Below are 21,651 nucleotides of genomic sequence, written 5' to 3'. Positions count from 1 at the left end.
AATAATAGTTTTGTACTTTATGACATGGTTTATCGATGCACAGCAGTTCAATGAATGGTAGGCTAGGTGTTTTTCCAAGTCACGGTCAAAGCAAACATCAAGAATATTTGCGCAAAAAAGCCAAATAGTTACTTTAGAAGCCATAGCTGAGCGTACAAAACTTGCATTTGCCTAGTAGTGGTAATCTAGGCAAAAAAGAAAAAAATCGTTGAACTTTAAACTCAAAACACAAGGTTCACGACTAGCCACAATAGTATCTCTGGTGCGTTATAATACCAATTCAGATTGGTCGCCCTACACCAGAGACAGCTGGCTTTGCTTGGCCATGGAACCCCATACCACCCTTGGTGGACCATACACAACGACACTGACCTTACCGCGGGGGAAGTCGAAATGTGCCTTTGACTGAATTAGCCTCAAAGACGTCTTGCTATGATCTTTGTTCGCCACAGAATGGACTGAATATTGTTCTTAATATGAGAGGCATTGTATCCAGCTTTTGCGTGCCCCATATGAAATATTACTGCTCCTTTATTCAAACTCTCGTATTTCAAGGCAGGCATGTAGTTACCGTATGCAGTTTTGTGTCAGTGCTAAGATATCCAGACCCTGCCTGTCACTTCATTACAATGCCTGGATCCCATACTTTTATTAATGTTTTCTGCTTTGTTCGAGCCCATCGCCAAGGAAATGCACATACTCTGATAATTCTTCAAGGAATACGGTCTTAGAAACTTGAAAATTCGGTTAACATAAGTACTCTCCATTCCACAAGGCATGCAACAATTCCATAAATAAACGATCAAATCGTGTAAATAATTTAAATAATTTGTGTTTTAGTAATTTTCGTAGCATCATTTTAAAGCAGTGTTTTATTTCGGGTTTTTTTTCACATAACAAAAATTAAAAGTAAAATTTGGCTTAAAAGGTTCTATTTTTCCCCCCACTGGTTGCAGGTTTCCTTTTTTCTAACAACAACTAATTTTCTAATTTTCCTAAAGAGCCAGCGTTCTGCCTTACGAGAAGGGAACAGCTTCGCGTTGATAATTGATCCAGGTTTTTATTCAGACTTCTACCTTCCGCAAAGAGACAGAAAAGTGGGGCTAAAATGTGATAAATTACAAATATGCTAATTTCATTCAGTGGCGTTTGTAAGTGTGTCTATCTGAAAGTGAATAAGGCCATGCAGTCAGTCTGCGCGCACTCGGGGAGCTCGGGACCCCAGGGCGCGGATCAAAGCGCCCCATTCTTTTTTATCCCCGGTATTCTCCCACAAACGATTTCGATACAATATGTTTCCATGATGCACGTCATGTGCCTGGGACGCAGAACTCGTTGCATCTTTGCACAATGCGTCGACCGCCTTTTGTTCGACAGGATGGACTTGAGAGGGTTTTTCTCCTAGTTGCCAGGTTTCTAAAGTGTAAAAGCATGCATCATTTTTCACCAGGTCTCGTTTTAATATTCACAAAAGGAAATCTATGAAAACAGACCTTTCAGTTGTTCGCTGGCATGAACCTCACTGCTGTCCAACTGATTTCTCCTATTATAAACATTTCTCAGCGGGGAGGTATTTGCAACACAAATGCAGCTGTAACACACACACACATACACACAAAACAGCATATTTAGAGTAAAGACGTCCAGCTTTATGTCATTAATGCATTATTTCTCAAAACAACAAATACAATCTATAAATAATAACAATAGATTTTTATAATCATCGGAGAATAAAAAAATGGACTATATTATTATAATTAATAGCTTGAATTATTATTATTTCTTTATTTTTTTAAGCATCCAAGAACCCTTGGTAACCCCTACACTCTGAAAAACTTTAAATTCTGCATTCCTCAATTGTTTTCCAGCTTTGAATGACCTTATAACTGTGGCAGAGGGAAAGCAAAAGTGTAAAACAGCAGCTCAGTGCAAGAGACCATAAGTTTAGAGTGATTGGCTGAAATGGCCTTGGGCCAGAGCTGGGAATGCTTCCAGGCCAGACTCCCATTAACCCTCTATGGTGAAACTCTGCTGGAATCCAACACACCAGCCATCGCCATTTATCCACCAACTAATGAAACTAATTAATTTCTGGAGTTCAGCTAAAATTCCACTTTGTTGTTTTACAACCTGAGCCTGAAACCCTGTGAAAGTAGCAAACATCTTTAGTGAGATACCCCCTCCTGAGATTGTTTTAGCTAATGATATATATCTGACATCTTATAGTAGTTTCTATGGTAACTGGGCCGCAAGCAGTTTGGACCATGCTGGTCTGTTCAGTAGCACAGCAGTATGGAAAAGTTGTTTTGTGACTCTGGCAATGGACCAGTTAGTGGAAGATTACAAGGAATTAGGCCATAATCACATAATCCCTGAGAAAAGGGTCACGGCACAGTGATCAGGCTGATCAAGTCATAACCCAATAACCATCCGTTGTACATGACAGATAGTTAAAGGAGAAATTGGTAATTGATTCTAGGCTTGTCCCTTAGGGTCAGTGGGGTCTGGGAGACCAGAATTTGGAGAACAGCTCCGCAGGGGTTTGCCACAGGGCGACACTGTTTATACAGAACATTACAGCTACCAGCCAAACCACTCTGTTCTAGAGATTTAGAAGGTCAATGGTACTGTTTATCACTTCATACTAAAGCTTAGAGTAAAATTAACTGTGTTAGAATTTTTTTAAAGCATGTACAAAATGTTAAGTAGAGCCCATTTCATATGGTCATTTATTCTGTACAGTGTAAAGAAGCAAAATAAAGACTGAGCAAAAGCGAAGGGGGCAGAGCAAGACTAAAGACTGAAATGGGTTCGAGAGCCAAGATCTTATTGTTTGGCTCCACAGCCATTGAGATCGCCTCCAAAGCTGTGCATTCCGCTGGTTTTGTGCTGTATGTGGCATGCGGAAAGCGAAAGACCATTCTTAGAGCACTCTTTACTGTGGCAGAAGAATGCATACAGTTACTCATGTCTGCACCTCTCCAACAGCATTCAGGATTGAGAGCTGCAGTAGACTGAGCCCATTCACAGCACAGTCAATTACAGTCAGTTAAAGTCACGATAGCCTTTGTTTTCTCTTAATAGGAGCTCTGTGTGGGAGAAATCTAATGAATTTACTTAAAAAGATTTGAAGTTTTCTCTTTGCTTTGTTTGAAATCATGCCAAGCGAGTTCAAATGCACTGTAAATTGCCGTGATATCTTCACTGACTAAATGAACGGACTTTTCTTCAAAAGTACTAAATAGGAATTGCTGTACATATTATTTATTAGTGTGAAACTGATCAATATCCTTAAGTATAATAATAAGACTATGAGTTCAATCGAACTAGCCGTTTCCTTTTTTAGATATAAACTATTAATATTTAATGAAAACAATGTTGTTATTGATGTGCTAATATATTTTTTGTATAAATCTCCTCGCCATATTGCATAAACTCTTTGACTGCTCCTCAACTCTTGTGATTTTATTTCTGATTTATAAAAAACTTTTGAAATGACAAAAACAAGCTGTGCACAGACTAAACCATTTCTGTTTCAAATGCGTTGGTAACTTCAAAAAACCTAGGGTGGCTGCCTCTTGAAAAGGGAGAAAGAGCTCTAGTTTATGCTTCTTCATCTTCCTCATCTGCAACACTCAATTTGGGATCTGCAATTACATAAAACATTTAATTAGCAAATAGCTTCACAATGCCAAGAAAATCATACATACACATGAATAGTTTTTATTTTGTGCATAGTATTACCAGTCATATATCACTAGTAAATCATACATTTCATTCATATAAGAGCACTTATAAATTGTGATGCACAAACTGTGGTTTTAACCATCCCAAGTCATTTTTTGTACCAATCAAGTGAATGTGAGTACTGCCCATGGGAGGGGCAACATGACATTTCCCTGGCCGATTCAAAACAGGTCACGGACCCTCCATAGACACCAAGGCGGTGGGAGGGAGAACTTAACCACACCGTGTAACCGAATCAAACCAGTGGTTACCCCTTTTCAGCCCACTGGAATAGCCATAACAATACCATTCACTTTGCAGCAGAGAAGACATGCTCCTTTGAGACTGACTGAGAGGCTTTTTATCAACTGCAGGCTTTGTAGACTTTAAAAGAAAATTTTAATAGAGAGGGAGAAAGAGAGAGCTTATTTTGAAAGGTGTTTATTTTCTTAAGACATTTTATTTTATTTAATTGGGTGTGGCTCTAAATATAAGGTAAAAGGGTCTTAATAATGGCAGATGACAGAATGTGCAGTTTTACGTGCGGAAAAATCCTCTAGCTCAGGACTGCCCTAGTGTTGACCTAGGCCTTTCAGGTTGCTTGAACACATCAGAATTGCCATTGTTGAGGTTGATTAATTGAGTCTGATAAGTTACCATGAATGAAGATTGTTATAGTGTTTAATGTGGTGGGCCTGGGTTTGTAAATGCCTCTTTCAAATAGTTCTGCAGAAAAGCATATGGCCCAGACGTATTCATGAACAAAAAGAAAGAAAAAGCCAAAATTTATTATGGTTGTGTCCAAGCAGTCTTGTCCCCCTTCTTTTGATCATTTGCCGAATGACTTTGAAGCCATGCACTTTCCACATTAAAAAGGGAACATTTAAATCTTTTAGAAAAAAAATGGGAGATTTTACCCTTCTGCTTAAGTTTTATTATTTTTGTCAGTGTTCGCAATGTGGTTAAATGGTTTAATACTTAAGTTTATTAAAAATGTAATTATGTGAACATTTTTCCTTAGTCAAACATATTGGCATTTATATCTAATTATTCCTAGAAGGCAATATTCATATTTAAAAAATAAAGGTCAGCTAACAAGACCCCTCAGACAGACAGACAGCCTTAGTTTACATGTCCAAACAAGAGCTTGTAAAAGTGCGTTTGCCATAAAAGCTTGAAATTATTCACACCAACTTAGATTGGTGACACACTGAATAAACATAATCTGCTGTGTGACAACAATGTTTGCCAACTCTTTCCAAGTGTCAAGACCCTCAGTAGCCGGTGCCTTATCTCCAGTGTCGCAATTATTGGGTGTCAGTGGTGATGTATGGTCCGGATTCCCATGGTTTAGACAGGGGCCAGCTAGCAGTTGTAGAGGTCACTGGCCAGGCCCTCTGGACAGAGGACCAGTGACCCCCTTCATGCTGACCAACTATAAAATACTGAAATGGCCTGTAGACATCTCTATCCATCCAGAGCCAAGGCTGCAAGTACAAGGCTTTTTTCAAGTACTTAAGCAAATATGCAGAAGGTTAGACATAATGTAAAACCCAAATACAATAAAAAAACAGTAATATTGATAAATATGTATACAATTTAAAATAAATGTTTTCTATTTAATATATTTTCATATGTAATGTATTCATGTGAAAGCAAACTTTTACTAATTTACTTCAGTATTCAGTGTCACATGATCCTTAATTCTAATATGCTGAATTTGTGCTCAAGAAAAGTTTCTTGAGCAATTTAACGCATCCTTGCTGAATAAAATCATTAATTCCTTTAAGAAAATCTAAATTAAATAATTGTAAAAAATATATATATATAAAAGTGTATTTATTACAAGATCACTAAGTGTATAAATCTATACACTGCATAAAGAAGAACCAATGCAGAACTGAGGACACACATCTATATTCTATGATAACTGGCCTGTTGAAATCCACAGAAAAGACAGCGGTGTAATCTGGGCAGATTGATTAGTTAGCTTCTGTGCATCAGATATTTGTGTCTGAGAGCTTCCATATTGACAAAGGGTATTAAGTCTTTCAGTTATCTGGCCAAGTCATGCCTGCTAAGCTCATTAACCTAGATCCCAATCATCAGAAAGTCAATAAAAGGCAAAAGAGAGATTAAAAAGTAGCTGAGGCAAGACAACTCTCTCCATCATTTCTCATTCATGTTCCTCATGTGTCACTGCCAATATGATAATAGCGCACAAGGCAGCCTTTCAGAGTGATGGACATGTTTGGTCAAATCAATATCTTTGAACACATTATGAACATGTTTTTTTATTGTGGTCAGTTTGAGGACAGGTTAAATTAGATGTTTTAGTTACTGATCTGTGGTGTTATGTCTTTCAGGTGGTCATGCACTAACCTAATCCAGGAAGAGCATCTGCTTCTCTTTCATTCTGAAGGCCGATGTCTATCTTCTGCTGGCCTCCAGCACCTATACGTGGCTTATATCAGAGGGACATTTAAGCTACAAGTCCGTCACACCAAAACCAGAACAGTTGTCATTTGAAAGGTTTCTTACCAAAGGAGCCATATTATTATAGCCAAGCCGACTCTTCTGTCGTGGTGAGCAAGAAGCATCCTTCTGCAAGAAAAAGACATCTGAAATATCTCCAGTCTTCATACACATGTTGGTTTTACTTTATTTGTGAGGACATCTCATAGATGCAACTGTTTGTTTACAGAAGGTCATGATATGTGCTACACTCCAACCCAAACTCTAAACCTTCACAAATCTGCTGACGTCATGAAAACATTATATCAACCTTTTAATTAATGAGGGCCACTTCAAATGTCCACTAAGTCAATTTCCAACATAATTTACTACATATCGTTAAGGGCATCTAAAAAAAAAAAAAAAAGTTTAGGTGACACTTTTGTTTATGGACCAATTCTCACCATCAAGTAGCTGTTAATTATCATTAACAGTAGTATAATGGCTGTTTATAAGTACTTATAAACACATATTAATGCCTTATTCTGCATGGCCATATTTTAGATACCTTATCCTATACCTAAACTTAACAACTAGCTTACTTTATTAATAAGCAGCAAATTAGGAATTTGTCCCCAAACTAAAGTGTGACCAAATTTGGTCCTCACAAGTACCTGTACACAAACACACAATTACTTGGCCAATCAAGGGGGAAAATACCGTAGACTTACATTGTTTTATAGTTAATCATAATTACAACAGACAAATCACAATCCACACCCTAAAAGAAAACTGAGGGATTTTACAATTAAAAAAATACATGTATTTGCCATATTTATATTTTCATTTTACATCCCCAAATTATACGTAGTGAAGAACTCACATGTATACTGTATGTAAAACGCCATTACAGTTTCCACAAAAATATTAATCAGCAACTATGAGCAACAGTTTTTAACATTGATAATCATAAGAAATATTACTTAATTTCTGAATGATCATGTAGAGCAATGGCTGCTCAAAATTCAGCTTTGCCATCACAGGAATAAATAACATTTTAAAGTTTATTAAAACAGTTATTTTAAATTATAATAATATTTCACAATATTATACTGTTTTTATTGTATTTATTATCAAATAGATGCAGCTTTGGTGAGCTCTTGGTGAACTTTTTGGAAAAAAAACCCACCAGATTTTTGAGTGTTGGTATACATGATACAAATACAAGATATATAGTGGCAAACATTGGGTTTATGTCCTTTTTAAGAGGTTCTAAGCTATTTTCATGTGCATTATTTCTATAATAAATGATTTCCGGGACAGGCAGGCCTCAAAGAGTTGCTGTTGTCCTCCTGATAAATGGGGTGTGGGGTGCAGCGCAAAACAAAAACAAAACTTATGCATATTCATCAGCCTTCACAAATTGAGGCCAGAGATGAGGGGCTTAATGTGTGTGCACCTGTTAAAGTCTGGGTTAACATCTACTGTATATGTGCTCTGTGTGTGTGCGGGACAGGCCACAGGTGCAGATTTCATTAAGGGTTACACGATTAAAGCACCTGCCCTCTTTCAGTGTGGTAAGATCCTTGGTGAAGGCTTTTCATCAAGGCTTTGATGAAAAAAAAGACATGTTTTGGTGTAAATATCATGGAAGGGCATATTTATTCAAAGTGGACAGCGACAGAGAAGCGACTGACCACAAAGCTGACTGAGGCGTTGTGCAGAATGGCTTCCTGCCGCCGCAATGTCTGCCGTAAGAACATCTCATCCTTGATGGCATGGAAACTTATGAGAGAAATAGTTAATGTAGAACAGCTCATGGAGTCAATTGAAAAAGCAATTAGAGTTACAAAGTATACCTCTGTCTTAAAATCTCAAACTTCTTTTCCCACGCCTGATTGGAAATGCATAACTGCTTACTGAGCCTGAAACGATAAGAACAACAGAAGGAAGTGGAAAGAACAAGTACTGTACTCTTTTAAAATTGTATTATACCTTTCAATCTCCTTTTTTTGCATTGCTTCAGTCTTTCTATGTTCTTTTATTTGTTGAACCAACTCTGTATCCCCAGCAAGCTAAAGGAAAAATAATGCTAAAAAATTCAGATATGTTTACGCATGCATGTAGTTCCACTTGAGCAAAATGAAGGGTACCTCCATGGTTGTAGTTTCTGCTGGTTTCTGATTCTCAAGCTTCTTGTCAATTGCTGCTTTCTGACAACAGAAGAATCACAAAACACATCAATGATGCAATAAGGTATATGTCAGTGAAGTAATACATATAAAACGTTACTTTTGTTTCCTTGTGTTTTCATTACTGTACAACCCAAAAATTACAAACATTTACTTATCCTCATGTTGTTCCAAACCTGTAGTCATTATTTTTTCTATGTAACACAAAAGAACATATTTTTAGAAATGCCTCAGTGTCTTTTTTGTCCATATAATGAATGTCAGTAGGATCCGAATATCATTTTTTTGTGTTTCAAAGAGGAAAGAAAGTTTAAAGCAGGTTTAGAACAAGATAATTAGTCAATACATTTTTGGGTGAACTATCCCTTTAAGTCACTGAATCTGGCAACAAGTTTCATGTGCCGGTGCACCTCAGCTCAGAAGAAAGGAAATAGCTTTGGAGCTTTATCTGTTTGCCCAATGGAGATTTAAATGGAGGGCCATATTCTGTGTCGCTCACAAAGGGTCATTTTAACACCAAATGTCCACTTTATCTGGCATGTCCAATCAAGGCCTGACACAGCTTTGTGGAATGTCATGTTGGCTGATTGAGTGCGTACGTTCAGAGCAGTGTGAAGGTCAGGTCACCTCAGGTCAGCTCGGACATCCACTTTTCCACCCGTGTTCCCCCAAAAAAGCCTAACAGAACGTGGGAGTCCCTTTTTAAGTTTCTCTTAGTAAGAGTGGGTGCAGAGTGTGTTGTTAGTCTAACCCAACACAGAAAGGATGTCAGTCTACCCTTTTTCTTTCATCCTAACCAAAGAAAACAAAGAATAGGAGAAAGAAAGTTTCCTTGCCAGATTGTTCAAAGAGCCATTGTGTTCAAAAAGGAGTAGGTGTTGATTTGTGACAATATGATAGTGAGTCGTGTAAGGCCTCTGAAGTCCTCTGCTTTGAGAATAGACACTAATGAAGGCATGCTACACTCCAGTCTGTTTTCTTACTAGTTTAATGGATGCAGGATGCACACTTACAGTTTAGACATAAAATATAGATCATTCAACCGAAGAACCTTGTGAGAAGTTTTGATAGATTCCATTTACACTACCACTTAAAAGTTTCAAGTAGCTTGAATTGTATGAAATATCATAATGAAGAACAGTATTACTATGCAAGATTTATTCAATATAAAATAGCTGTTCCTATTTGAATATATTTTAAAATGTCATTTATTCTTGTGATTGCAAAGCTTAATTTTCAGCAATTAATTCTCCAGTCTTCAGTGTCACATGATCCTTTAGAAATCATTCTAATGTGCTGATTTGGAGCTCAAGAAACATTTATTATTATTATCAGTGTTGAAAACAGTTTTGTGGAAAGTGTGATTTTTTTTTTCAGGATTCTTTGATGAACAGAAAGTTAAAAAAAAAAAAGCATTTTTAATCTTTATCTTAAATTTAGTTGTTTATTGTTTTATTAAAAAAATATAAATCTTTTGTAGCATTATAAATCCATTGAAAGTCACTTTCTATCATACATTCTAGTTGAATAAACATTAATTTCTCAAATACAAAAATTTACTTACCCTAAATGTTTGAAAGGTACTGTGCAATTGAGAAAGATTTTGAATTATGGTATTTCTAATCATTCAAGCAAAGACTCTACATTAGATCTATAGTTTGCCAAGGTAAATAAATCAAACTGTTTAAGTTTGGGTCACTGTCTATAGAGGGCCAGGCACGTGCCAGTTAAGATCAAGGCTTGGGCGTTATAAAAAAAGATAAGAGTTCCACACATTTCCATAATAACTAGCCACTACAGTGGCTAAGCTCATTGTAAGTGTTCCCTTTATGAAGTGGACTTTAAACTGGGCTCATTGTCCACTTCTATTGAGCTGTACCCCATCACCCACTCCAGCCTGTCACTGTGTTGTGTCAGCTGCATGCCACATTCCACCCTCTGCTAGGCGCTGACCGCCACCTCGGCCACCTCCATACAACCACCATGTTGACAGAGTCATCGTCCTGAGCCCCCCTCCCCACACCCCTCACCTCACCCTTCCCATCCAACAGAGCCTTTAACAAGCCATGAACAAGCTAATAAAAAAGGGGAAGCATATGTAAGAATCCTGGATGCAATAGCCACTTTTAAGATCAGCTTCATATAAGCTAATATCATATAGTGTGTATGTAAGATTAGGAGTGGACAAAAAAAATTAATGTGTGTATGTTTGGGTTGTTTTCGATGAAAAAGAAAAAGATCTGCACTTGAAGAAGGGAGAGGGGAGCTGCCATCCATCACTCAGGGCTGTTAATGAATGCATTTCACTGTTGGTACGGGTTGAATTTTAACCGCAGACTCATGGCTAAGATCGATATGACTTAGATACTGCGTGTGCACCTTATCCTCTGTCTTTGCTTTAGGACACTGATGTCTGGGGTAATGGAGAGACCCTCCACTGGTCAAGGGTTCAAGACCTCCAAACATCCTGATAAAGATAGGACTCATGTCAAGTCCGTGCCGTATCTGAGCATGTGGTCAGCTGGGTCTCATGCTCACCTCCTTCATGCCCGAGGCTTCAATGCATGCAATTTCTTTCTCCATTTCCTCTTTTAACTGTTTTATCTGCAAAAGATAATAAAACAGTTATGTCACAAACAAGAGTGGTCAGTAGGTGAGATTTCATAGTGCTTATTTGCAACCATCCAAAGGTTTCTTGGATATTTACACCCAGGTTAAAACTTCAGAAGTGGTCAGCCAATAGTGCTGCTGACAAGTGCAGTTGTGTGGTTGATGGGCCGTTCATTTGGGTGTCTTTTCACAGAGGCGAAGCTTGCACCCAGCTGAGCTTCACACTCCACTCTGGCCTGGGCTTCAGCCTCTCATTATAGGTCTTTCCTGCAGCCTTCTGGCTATAGAAACAAATTTTCTGCTCCATTGATCAAAGTCACCAAAATAAAGTGGAGAAAAACGTCATTTTTTCAAAACGTCATTTTTTCACTTTACATTTTTATGCATAGCCACCATGCTAGACCTTAACATTGAGTTTGTCAGTAACAGCACAAAGGGGCGGCTCAACAAAGGGTGAAAGACTGAAAAGAGGCCAATCTAAACTGCTACACTAAATATGGATAATCCTTTTCTCCTGGTGGCTCAAACAACATTAAGGAGGTCTTCATTAGTGGTTTTAACCAGGGCTTCTACATGGAGCATGTTTGGCCACCACCTGCTCCATTAGTCTCTTTCCTGGCCCTACCAGGTTTGTTTTTTATTCATTTCAACAATTCAGTGGTAAGCTTTCTAGAAATTTACCACATCTTTTTTAATAAATAAATAACACATTTAAAGCATTTTTTTAAAAAGTTTTCAATGAATTCAACATAAATAATTAAAAACTGTATCATACAGAATATCTGTATATTAAATTATGCATATGAGCATAATAGAAATATATACAAAATATAATTTAAAAAAAACTATTTAAATATTACTTTCAAAAACTAATTTTAAGTGGTGAGCTTTATCGTAATCAAATCACTATGTCATCAAACATGCATATACGTGATCCTGCACTACAAAACCAGTCATAAGGTTTTTTATTTTATTTTAATTCTTTAGATTTATACATCATCTGAAAGCTGAATAAGTTTTCATGGATGTATGGTTTGTTAGGATAGGACAATATTTGACAGATATATTATATATTAGATATATCTGAATATCTGGAATTTGAGGGAGCAAAAAATCACCTTTAAAGATGTCCAAATGAAGTTCTTAGCAATGCATATTACTAATCAAACCATTTTAAGTTTAGATATATTTAGGGTAGGAAATTTACAAAAAATCTTCATGGAACATGATCTTTACTTAATATCCTAATGATTTTTGGCATTAAAAAGTCGATCATTTTGACCCATACAATGAATTATGCTACATATGTGATACATATGAGCATATTTGGAAAATATACATATATTTCTTCCATACTTTAAAGAAGAAAAATAGCATTTTTACTTTTAGTAAGTATGGTATTTAAGTAGATTTATTGTTTTAGTTGTACTGCATAAATATAAACCTAAGTAAACTAACTATCAAGCAACAAGTGACAAAAATAAACATCTGTATGCATAGTTTTCTTTACTCTGCTGAAGAGCTGTGCTAATATGAGCGTTTGATTGCAGGGTAAATTATGCCAGCTTTGACAGGACCCTTGCTGCTTGTCTCCCAGCAACCCTGCAAGGCCAGAGGGAGACTTTTAACCTTCTAGATTCTGTGTGGCCAAATTCAATGGCTGAGTACCATAGAGTCTTTCACACTCTTTTTACGTTGTCTTCTGTGTTCATATTTTAATTCCAGCCATTGTGTGGCAAACTTGGTGCATATTGTTCCTCGCAATCAACCACAGACGCTGTGTAAAATGATTCTTGCTAACCAGTGCTTGAAAACATTTTATCTGTAATATTGTTTAAGTATGTAAATAAAAGATTCATTTTTATTAAATAAATTAAAATTGTTTTTAAAGGTTTGGATGGTATAATAAAGCAACTGGCTGACATTTGAACTCAAGACTTATGAATACAAGGCAGCAGTCCAACTTAGAGCGCATTCAAAATGCCCAACAAAGCACTCTGACCACATGGTTTCTTACTGTAGTGCAATAATATAAACTCTGGCATGGCCCCAATCTTAACACCACGCAGTGCTACTTCACACACACTTCAGCTTTACTGCACAAAAGATAAAACACTAAATAAACAATCCTATATCAATACATGTCAAAACTGCTGCACTACGTCTATTCACCAAATGTTTTACCAATATTAAGATGCTACAACGTCAGCTCGGTGCTTCACATCGTCAGCTGTGCTTGATCACATATCATAAAATAATTTAGATCTCCCTCATGCACCAGTTGCTGCAGAGCATTTAATTCATGGTAATTTGCTCCACTGGCATGCTTCTCTCTGCTCACATGAGAAAACATGCAAAATTATGAGGGACAACATTGTCTAGGGCTGTAAAGCTCACATACTATATGCTGTCCTATTTATCTTACTTGTCACACAGTAACCATTTCTGGTAAAGATAATTATTTCTTGAGAGAAACAGGAAAACCAGTGTTTGTAATAGAAGTGAATGGGGCTAATTATTTGTAAAAAAAAAAAAAAAAAAAATTTACAGCTTAAATGTGAAGCTTATAATTTATAAAACTTAAACTTACATGGCAACAAAGTCTTAAAATAGAAATAATAATAATAATTAATTAATTAATTAAATATAATACTTTAATAATAATTATATATCACTTTACACAGATGTTTAATTATATATATATATATATATATATAAAATTATTAATTTATATATAATTTAATTATTAATATATAACTACAAAGAAAATGTTATTACACTATTTTGTTTTAGAAACTGCTATGAAAACAATTATCACTCAGAAATTGCTAGTAAATTCACAAACAATTACAAAGAAAATGCAAATTACACATTGAATTAAATGTGACATTTAGAAGTAGAAAAAAAATCTAAATATTTTCTTGAGAAACATCTTTGTTTTATTTGCAACTTTGAAAAATCTTTTTTACAGTATTAACGGTAATGCTTTTTTTCAGCTTTAAAAAAGGTGAACATTTTAATGCGAACATTTTAGCGATAAGCCCCATTTACTTCCAATGTGTGTGTAATATAAGTAGTTTTGGTTTTTAAAAGAAAGCAATGCACAAGTTGAAATGAGTTTTGTGGCAATCAACATTATGACTGAACTTAACTAGCACTGAACCCAGAATATTTTGTATGTTTCCATTGACTATTTTTGTAATTACTGTACTGGTGCTATATAAATACATTTAAGCTAAATAATCCTTTAACAAAAGAAAAAAAACTCACCTTTTCTCTGCCTCTTTCTCTTTCAACGTTTAACTGCATTTTCAGTTGCTCATGTTCACCTGTCAACTGCAATAAAATGGAATTAAAGTGTTTTAAATTAAACAAATGCTAAGGGCATATAAGGATGTTTTTGACTTTTTTGTGCACTATATAATTACTACATAAAACCTTTTGAAAGGCTTTTTTGCTGTCATCAGTCTCTGATTTTAACTGTGCCAAATCCAGAGCTATAGAAAGAAGAAAGAGAGAACATTTGAGAGAGAACAAAAAAAAAGACTCTTTTCACAATATCAAGAAGAGAAACAAAGGCTAATGCCAGGAGTACAATGACAGGACCTCCACTCATCTTTGTTCATCTTTCGCATCTTGGGTCAGTGGACTGAAGCCCAGTCCTGGCCTGCGTGACCTGTTCTGGCTCAGGGTCCTGACAAGCTTCTGACCTGGTGCATTGCTGCTGACATGTCCACTCGCATGCACTGACCAAACACAAGCCACTAAGTTCAAGGGCCAAGTGTGTGTTAGTGCCCAAGTGCTTTTATTTCCATAGAGACTTAAGACCTGGACAGCTCTTATCTTTAGTCACAGCCAATGCAAAACGTTTTAGCAGATGGTTCTTCACATTTTGAATGGGGACGCATAAAAGGGAGTTTATGTTTCAATGAAATAGATGAGATGTTGTTTTGGAGGATTTTAAAAACCGATGTGTTTATGTGTAATCACACAAAAACAGTGGCGTAAAATACTCAGACGGTTACCAAAGTTACATAAGCAATGAATGAATATCAAACACAAGAGAGATAAAGGGCTGACCCTTGAGAATACACCTGTCTTATGTTTGCTTTCTCCTCACAGACTCCCACAGAGTGTGAGATGATAGCTATGGTCTGACAAGTGTCCTCAAACATTGCGCTCTGAATGCTAACTACCTCACACACCGAGAAAGATAAGAGAATGTGTCTATGTTTCCAAAACAAGCATTTGTGACAAATGTTTTTGTCCCAAAAATGCATTTGAAAAAATGCAAGCACACTTTTTTTGTGTGAGGTTTATCAAAAAAAGGAATTAAAATATGACATGTTACCCAGCCTCTGCTCTTTGGATTCCAGGACTCGGTGAACTTCTTCCAGCTCGACGTGCAATGAGTCAATGTTATCTTTTAGCTTTTCATTCTCTGACTTCAGTCTGCTTTTCTCGGGGTCCTCCACTCCCTCGGAGCCAATCTGAAAAATGACACAAGTCCTTTTTAACTTTCCCTTTACAGCTCAAAACAAAAGCCACGCCGCTCAAGCTGCGTGGCAAATATGAGTGCCATTCAGGCACAAAGCAATCGTACAACTTTCTGCCTCCTACCATTTCCCCCTGAATAATAAAAAGCGAGAAACAAAAAAGCAAACACATTTAGAAGAGGGCGATCTCTTTTTTTCCTCCTCTTCTCTCTTTCGGCCTTTTCTTCTCGCCTGGAAGAATGACGGCAGTACATTACATACAAAGCCCATAATTCATGGGGACATTTTTATTGACAGGAATAATACATATCATACTGTTTGTGTGCCCCTGTCATTCAGGTCAATTTATTCTGGAAGTCAAGGAAGGCAGCTGGGGCCTATCCACCCACAGTCTGAGCTCTGCTTTCTAACAAGCTCGGCAGAGCCGGGCCGTGAGGGGGGCGATTGGAGGATGGCTGAGCAGCCCCAGGGGGTTCACAGAGAGCACAGTTTCCCGGAGGGGGCTTGTTGCCTTTGTGCTGTCCCTCAGTCGCAGTGCTGCCAGTGTCACCAGGATCACATCACACGTCAGAGCGCTGAAGTTTGCAGACTGGGAGCCGCATGGAGCCCATCAGGTTCCTGTGATATCCACGCAGTTGGCCCTCTACTTTGTACCGCAGCAACCATTCATGCCCCGAACATTAACAGGGCTTTTGCATGCCTGTCACACTTAAGATTGTGCAGGCGTTCAAAGGCTTTCAAAGGGTTTTCTTCTTTTTTCCCACTTTATTCACTCCGTCTCTCTCTCACTCATTCATAAAGAAAGTAAATTGCGATCATAAAGAGGTTTTGATTGCTATAAATGTATTTGATGTTTGCCGGTTTTCCTTTTTCGTCACATTTGAGATTATCTCGAATGAGCCTTGACAACATATACACTCTCCGAAAAAAGGTAAAAACGCTGTCACTGTTTTCTTAAGTACATTTAAGGTATGGGGTAAAAAAAAAAGGCACAAAAAAAGTACAATTCAAAAAGGTACCATCACAGCTTTTGTACCTTGAGATTGTAGTAAGTCACAGTGTAATTTTAGTCACACAGAATTAATGAAATGCTTTGATTTATGACACCTTGCATATGGTTGACGATTGTTTACTATAGATTTAATCCCAGAATAAAGAGCGATATGTTATGAATGTGACTCCCCAAGTGTGACGGTGAGATGACGATGATTATGATGATGTACATGTCATGGAAATATGACTCCATGTGGGGTGGTCACCTCAGCCCAAACAGCACCCACCCCTCAGCTTTCCCTCCCCGTTTCACTGTCATCTTCTAGGGAGAGACAGTATTATCTTTTGTTCATAGATACTGAGCCTAATTGTTCCTCCTCAAAAATATATTTTATAATCTAAGGAACACCTTCCTGCCCTGTTTGAACACCCCAACCTTTAACTCTGGCTCCACCATCTGCTGCAGTAACAGAACTACAGGTGATTAGCATGCATCTCTCCTGTGGGCGTGAGAGTTCTCATTAGCACAATGAACAAAGCTCGAACTCTGCCAGGCTGCACTCATTTGTTACACTTTGAGTGGCAGGTTTTGTATGGCTGTTCTCCGGACCATCTGCCTACACAAACAACCGTTTCGGTTGGACAGAGCTCAGACACTACGGGTGAGAGATAACTCTCTGAGGCGGAGTGAGACGGGCAGCCTATTAAAAAGGCAGATAAAAGACACCTCACTTATTGGCACCTGATAGCTCATTCATGTTACATTTACAGTAAACCCCTTTCTCAAGGGAATAAAGGTGAGTAATTGATTTCACTTTGTGGAACGCAAGAACCTGCTTATAAGTGTACAGCCATGGGGCCAGGCCGCTCAAATATGGCCAAGTGCACTTCAGGCTACATTACAGCAGGCCACTAAACAATAATTACCATCCTGCTGGTCAGTGACAACATAAGGTGGGTGACATTTAAGCAATCAAGAATCATATTGACATCATTAAAGATAAATGCACTACTGGCCAAGCAATGCTTCAGTGTGAAGGCTGCCATCAAAAAAGGACAAAACAGGAAATGTTGTACATGAAATATAAATGCAGAAAATAAATGCAATTGTAATATATATTTTAAAAAAACATATTTCAAAAATCAGCTTTGCCATGACAGAAATAATTACAAAAAATGCCTTGATGGGCATAAGAGGATTATTTCAAAAACATCCTACCAGCCCCAACCTTTTGAACAGTAATTCATGCATTGTTTTGCAAATTATCACAACATTCTGTTTGTATCTTTTTTTGCTTACTGGTTGTTTCACATTGGTTCATTGTGTAGATACATACATGGCTATATTTAAACAAATGAAACTGATTATTGCACACAAGTCTTTCTGTGATGAATGGCATTCGGTCTGTACCTCATATTTCTTTAGCTGTTCAACCATCCACTCAATCTTCAAGTTCTTCTCCTGAAGCTCGTTCAGAAGGTCCTTTACTCTTCCATCAGTAACATCACAAACCAGATCCGTCTCTTCTTTATTCTTGTCAAATTTGGGCCGTGCAAGATTTCATTATGAAAGATTCATTGTGAACTTTGTAAATTATATAAAATTAAACCAAAAACCTTTTCACATTATGTTAGTTTGATATTACAAATTCATTAAAAGATTACCTTATACCCGGCTTTGATCACCTGCATAGCATCTGAGAGCTGCTGCTGATAGCTTCTCCGAAGAACAGATAATTTCTTTTAAAAAAAAATGATTAGACATTATTAGAGTAGAAACATGATTTATTGCTTATAATAGAAGCAGCATTGTGTACAAACCTCTTTGTGGCAGTTCTCCAAATTCTTGATTTTATCCTTCATACTTGCATAAAGGGCATCAGATTCATCCTGCAGTTTGGTCTCATACTGCAAACGCATTATTTTCAGTTTCTTTTCAGTGTCTTCTTTTAACATTTTCATTTCCTGAGATGCAATCAAATATTTTAAAACACAAAATAATAATACGGCACTAGCAACACCAAGGTTATGGTTTTTACAGTATATCCAACTTAAGCTGCTTTGGACAAAAGCATCTGGCAAAAAATAAATGAAAACATAAACAAAAACTTGCTACTATTCATGCAGGGCTTTCCTTTTGTCTTTCTTGCTTTTTCAATAGGAAGGTTACATTTCCTTCCCAGCTACAAATAAATTAATTTTTGTGAGTTATGGAATGAGAACATGCATTAAGTAGAGCATTGATTCAGCTGCAAGCCTGCTAATCAATATGTTTAACTCCACAGGCTGGAGGATTCCTTGTGAAGGCACTGTTCTTCACCACAAAGCCATCATATGCCCTCTCAGCGGGTGACCTAGGCAGCCCACAGTGAGGCCACTCAGAACTAAAGTCAGAAGAATCTTGAACTAATAAGATGAAAAGCCAGCAGCATGAATGAATTCACTGAGCATATCTGGTGGAATGCTGGAGTATAGCAGCTTTCTCTGGGCCTTTTTAAGGCATTTATAAAGATGGCTACAGATTGATTGATTGATAGTTAACAGACTGCTTCCTATTTTTTGTTGTTAAAAAAGGCTCTATGAACGGAATAACCAGGCCATTATAAGGGACTGTTTATCTAGTTGTAGCAGAAACACACCTTCACAAGCTCTGCAGTGTTAGCAGCGAGTATCTTTATATCCGGCAGCTCTGACTCGTCGGTTTGGACACAGGCATCTTGTCCAAAAAATCCTGCCCTCAGCTGGTTTGACAGAGCATATCTGAAGATTCAGAAAGATCGTTAGATGAAATGCAAGTGCAGATCCTGTGCTACTAAACAGATTAGTTTGGCAAAATGTAATGTAACTGAAGTCGGACATGGCTCTGGTGGTCTTCAGCAACTTTAAAGCTCGTTTGTAATAAAGGAGAACTTCTTACCGACGTATTTCCTTAATCTCTTCTGAAATCAGCTCCTCCTCGGCTTCATCCTCAATGCCGTCTATTCTCTTTTCGATAACGTCCATGAATCCAAACTTAAACGCTATCGCGCAACGTTTGGCTACAGATTTCAGCTGCGCCACGGTTGCCGTAGCAACAGAAACTTAACAGGAAGCCAACAACTCTCACTGTAACCTGAGCTGGACTCGCTGGATACAATAATTTCACATTATTATTATTATTATTATTTTAAATAACTTAATTATTATTAGTAGCATTAATTCAATGTGTTATTAATAATATATTAAAACAGTAGTACTTAGTTAAAATGCTTTAAAAAAACAATCAAAAACTTTCAAAACCTAGGCTAGTTGAAGCATCTAAAGTCATAAATTTACTTTATTTAATTTACTATAACAATGCAAATTGTTTAAACTATTTAATCAGTTTAACGTATCCTTGCTGAATAAAATATTATTTTTTTCTTTTAACGTTAGTGTAAGCTTATAGTTACAAAAGATTTCTATTTTAAATAGATGCTGTTCTTTTTAACATTTTATCCACCAAAGAGGCCTGAAAAAAGTATCACAGGTTCCAATAAATAAATAAATAAATACTAAGCAACATAACTGTTTCCAATATTGATAATACATTTAGCATACTATTTCTGATTGGTAATGTGACACTGAAGACTGGAGTAATGACTGATGAAAATTCAGGTTAACATCACAGGAATAACATATTTTAAAGTATTGTAAAATAGCAAACTGTTATTATAAATTAATAATGTATAGGCCCATTTAACGTATATTTAACATATTTTGATCAAATAAATGCAGCCTTGATGAGCATAATAAACTTCTTTGAACAACATTAAAAATCTTACTGATTATATATATACATATGTGTGTGTGTGTGTGTGTGTGTGTGTGTGTGTGTGTGTGTGTGTGTGTGTGTGTGTGTGTGTGTGTGTGTGTGTGTGTGTGTGTGTGTGTGTGTGTGTGTGTGTGTGTGTAAAGTATAAACATTAAAGTAGTTTAAATCCTCTGGATCCACTTGTTAGCAGAACAGATATTGACAAATGTAATTACAAGTGAAATTCGGAAGCCTATTAACCTTGATTAGCTCTAAACAGCTCTCCTATATCACCATGACAGCAGACAACTAGGTCTCTGTGTTTATTAAGTAATTCTAGTCAATTCATCAGACTGAAGAAAGACAACAGTCTTCAAATTAACTGGTTTACCTCCTTAATATATTTTAGGGGACTGTTGTGCACTTTCATGTGTCTAATCACAAAGACCACTCTTCATTTTCAGACAAGCAAAAGTCCATTAAAATAGATTAGTCTGCCATAGTCTGTCTAGATGGCATAATCTCTTTGAGTCTGCTTAAACAGCATAATCCCCAGTACTGAAATATACTCCCCTGCATGCTGTAAGCCGTACCCTGAGTGAAGCAGCCACAACAGCAGACTCTAGGTATGTCCCCTCCCCCTCGCAGACAGCGTTGCTTGTACTGTAAGAGTCTGCCCTGGGGCAAGCCAATATGGCCCTTTAATTAATCTGTGTATTCCTCCTTAGTAGAGTTAAGGGATAATAGTGTTGATTTTTTGGCTCTGTTTTCACTGCATGCAGATATCTGATCTTCATTTTTGCATGTGGTCCAAATCAGTTTGTTATTTAATGTGCTCCAATTGAGAGCCCCTATGATCAATAACGTATGCATCATTGAGTAGCAGCCAGGCGTGAAGTGAGAGCAACTGTCTTGGACATGCTCATTTAACACACACCTCCTAATGAAGAGACTACAGACGGAATAAATGTTCTTTCATTTAATTAATAAAAAAAATGTTATTGTTTAATTGTTATTTCAGTTTTGTCTGATTGTAATTTTCACCTCAAGATTTAATGTTTCGTCAAAATTTTGTATACAACTTTAAATTGATATGGAACACAATCTGCTATTTAAAAACAATTAAATATCTGTAGGCAAACATAATATCATAAATTATATTTGAAAAGTGTTTGTAATTTTTTTTTCCAGTTTTTTGTATTTCTTAAAATCTATTTTAATTAATTTCTATTTCAGTTTGACCTTTAGTTATTTTAAATATCAGGTTAAACTGAAAAGGAGGCATGTTGCCTTGTTTAACTTTAACAAAAGCTTATTTTATGATTAAAATCATTTTAGTTCACTTTAATAACCCTGGTTAGCAGCTGTTTAGAACCAGGTCTGAATTGTTCTGTGTCATAATGATGAG

At 36.8% G+C, this 21,651-nt stretch overlaps 1 protein-coding gene across 2 annotated transcripts; it reads right to left on the bottom strand.

Moving 5' to 3' along the window:
- Window positions 1–971: 971 nt before the first annotated feature.
- c20h10orf67 (chromosome 20 C10orf67 homolog) lies at window positions 972–19,823 on the bottom strand. Of its 2 annotated transcripts, XR_009422582.1 has the most exons (18): window positions 19,389–19,823; window positions 19,111–19,231; window positions 18,293–18,436; window positions 18,137–18,211; window positions 17,883–18,005; window positions 15,334–15,472; window positions 14,421–14,479; window positions 14,253–14,318; window positions 10,911–10,976; window positions 8,334–8,393; window positions 8,176–8,255; window positions 8,040–8,105; window positions 7,878–7,965; window positions 6,268–6,330; window positions 6,109–6,190; window positions 3,563–3,647; window positions 1,494–1,591; window positions 972–1,416 (listed from the first exon to the last, which is right to left on the bottom strand). XR_009422582.1 is itself a non-coding variant. In XM_059501811.1 (16 exons), the coding sequence occupies exons 1-16, from the start codon at window positions 19,472–19,474 to the stop codon at window positions 3,604–3,606; spliced, it is 1,362 nt and encodes a 453-aa protein (XP_059357794.1). In that variant the 5' UTR covers window positions 19,475–19,823; the 3' UTR covers window positions 1,628–3,603. The 2 variants fall into 2 exon arrangements, 1 of the variants encoding a protein (XP_059357794.1); XM_059501811.1 differs by lacking the exons at window positions 972–1,416; window positions 1,494–1,591 and having other exon boundaries at window positions 1,628–3,647.
- Window positions 19,824–21,651: the final 1,828 nt, after the last annotated feature.

This window comes from Carassius carassius, chromosome 20 (genome assembly GCF_963082965.1).
Source record: "Carassius carassius chromosome 20, fCarCar2.1, whole genome shotgun sequence".
Lineage (NCBI taxonomy): Eukaryota > Metazoa > Chordata > Actinopteri > Cypriniformes > Cyprinidae > Carassius > Carassius carassius.
The sequence above is the reverse complement of the archived record's forward strand: the minus strand, read 5'-3'. Positions and strand labels throughout refer to the sequence as shown.

Excerpts from the sequence above, each read along its gene's own strand:
- c20h10orf67 (XM_059501811.1), bottom strand. The coding sequence starts at position 19,474 with ATGGACGTTATCGAAAAGAGAATAGACGGCATTGAGGATGAAGCCGAG. Across the intron at positions 18,006-18,136 it reads TGATCAAAGCCGGGTATAAG|AATAAAGAAGAGACGGATCT; the intron begins GTAATCTTTTAA and ends AAATTTGACAAG. Across the intron at positions 3,648-6,108 it reads AGATGCTCTTCCTGGATTAG|ATCCCAAATTGAGTGTTGCA; the intron begins GTTAGTGCATGA and ends ATGTAATTGCAG.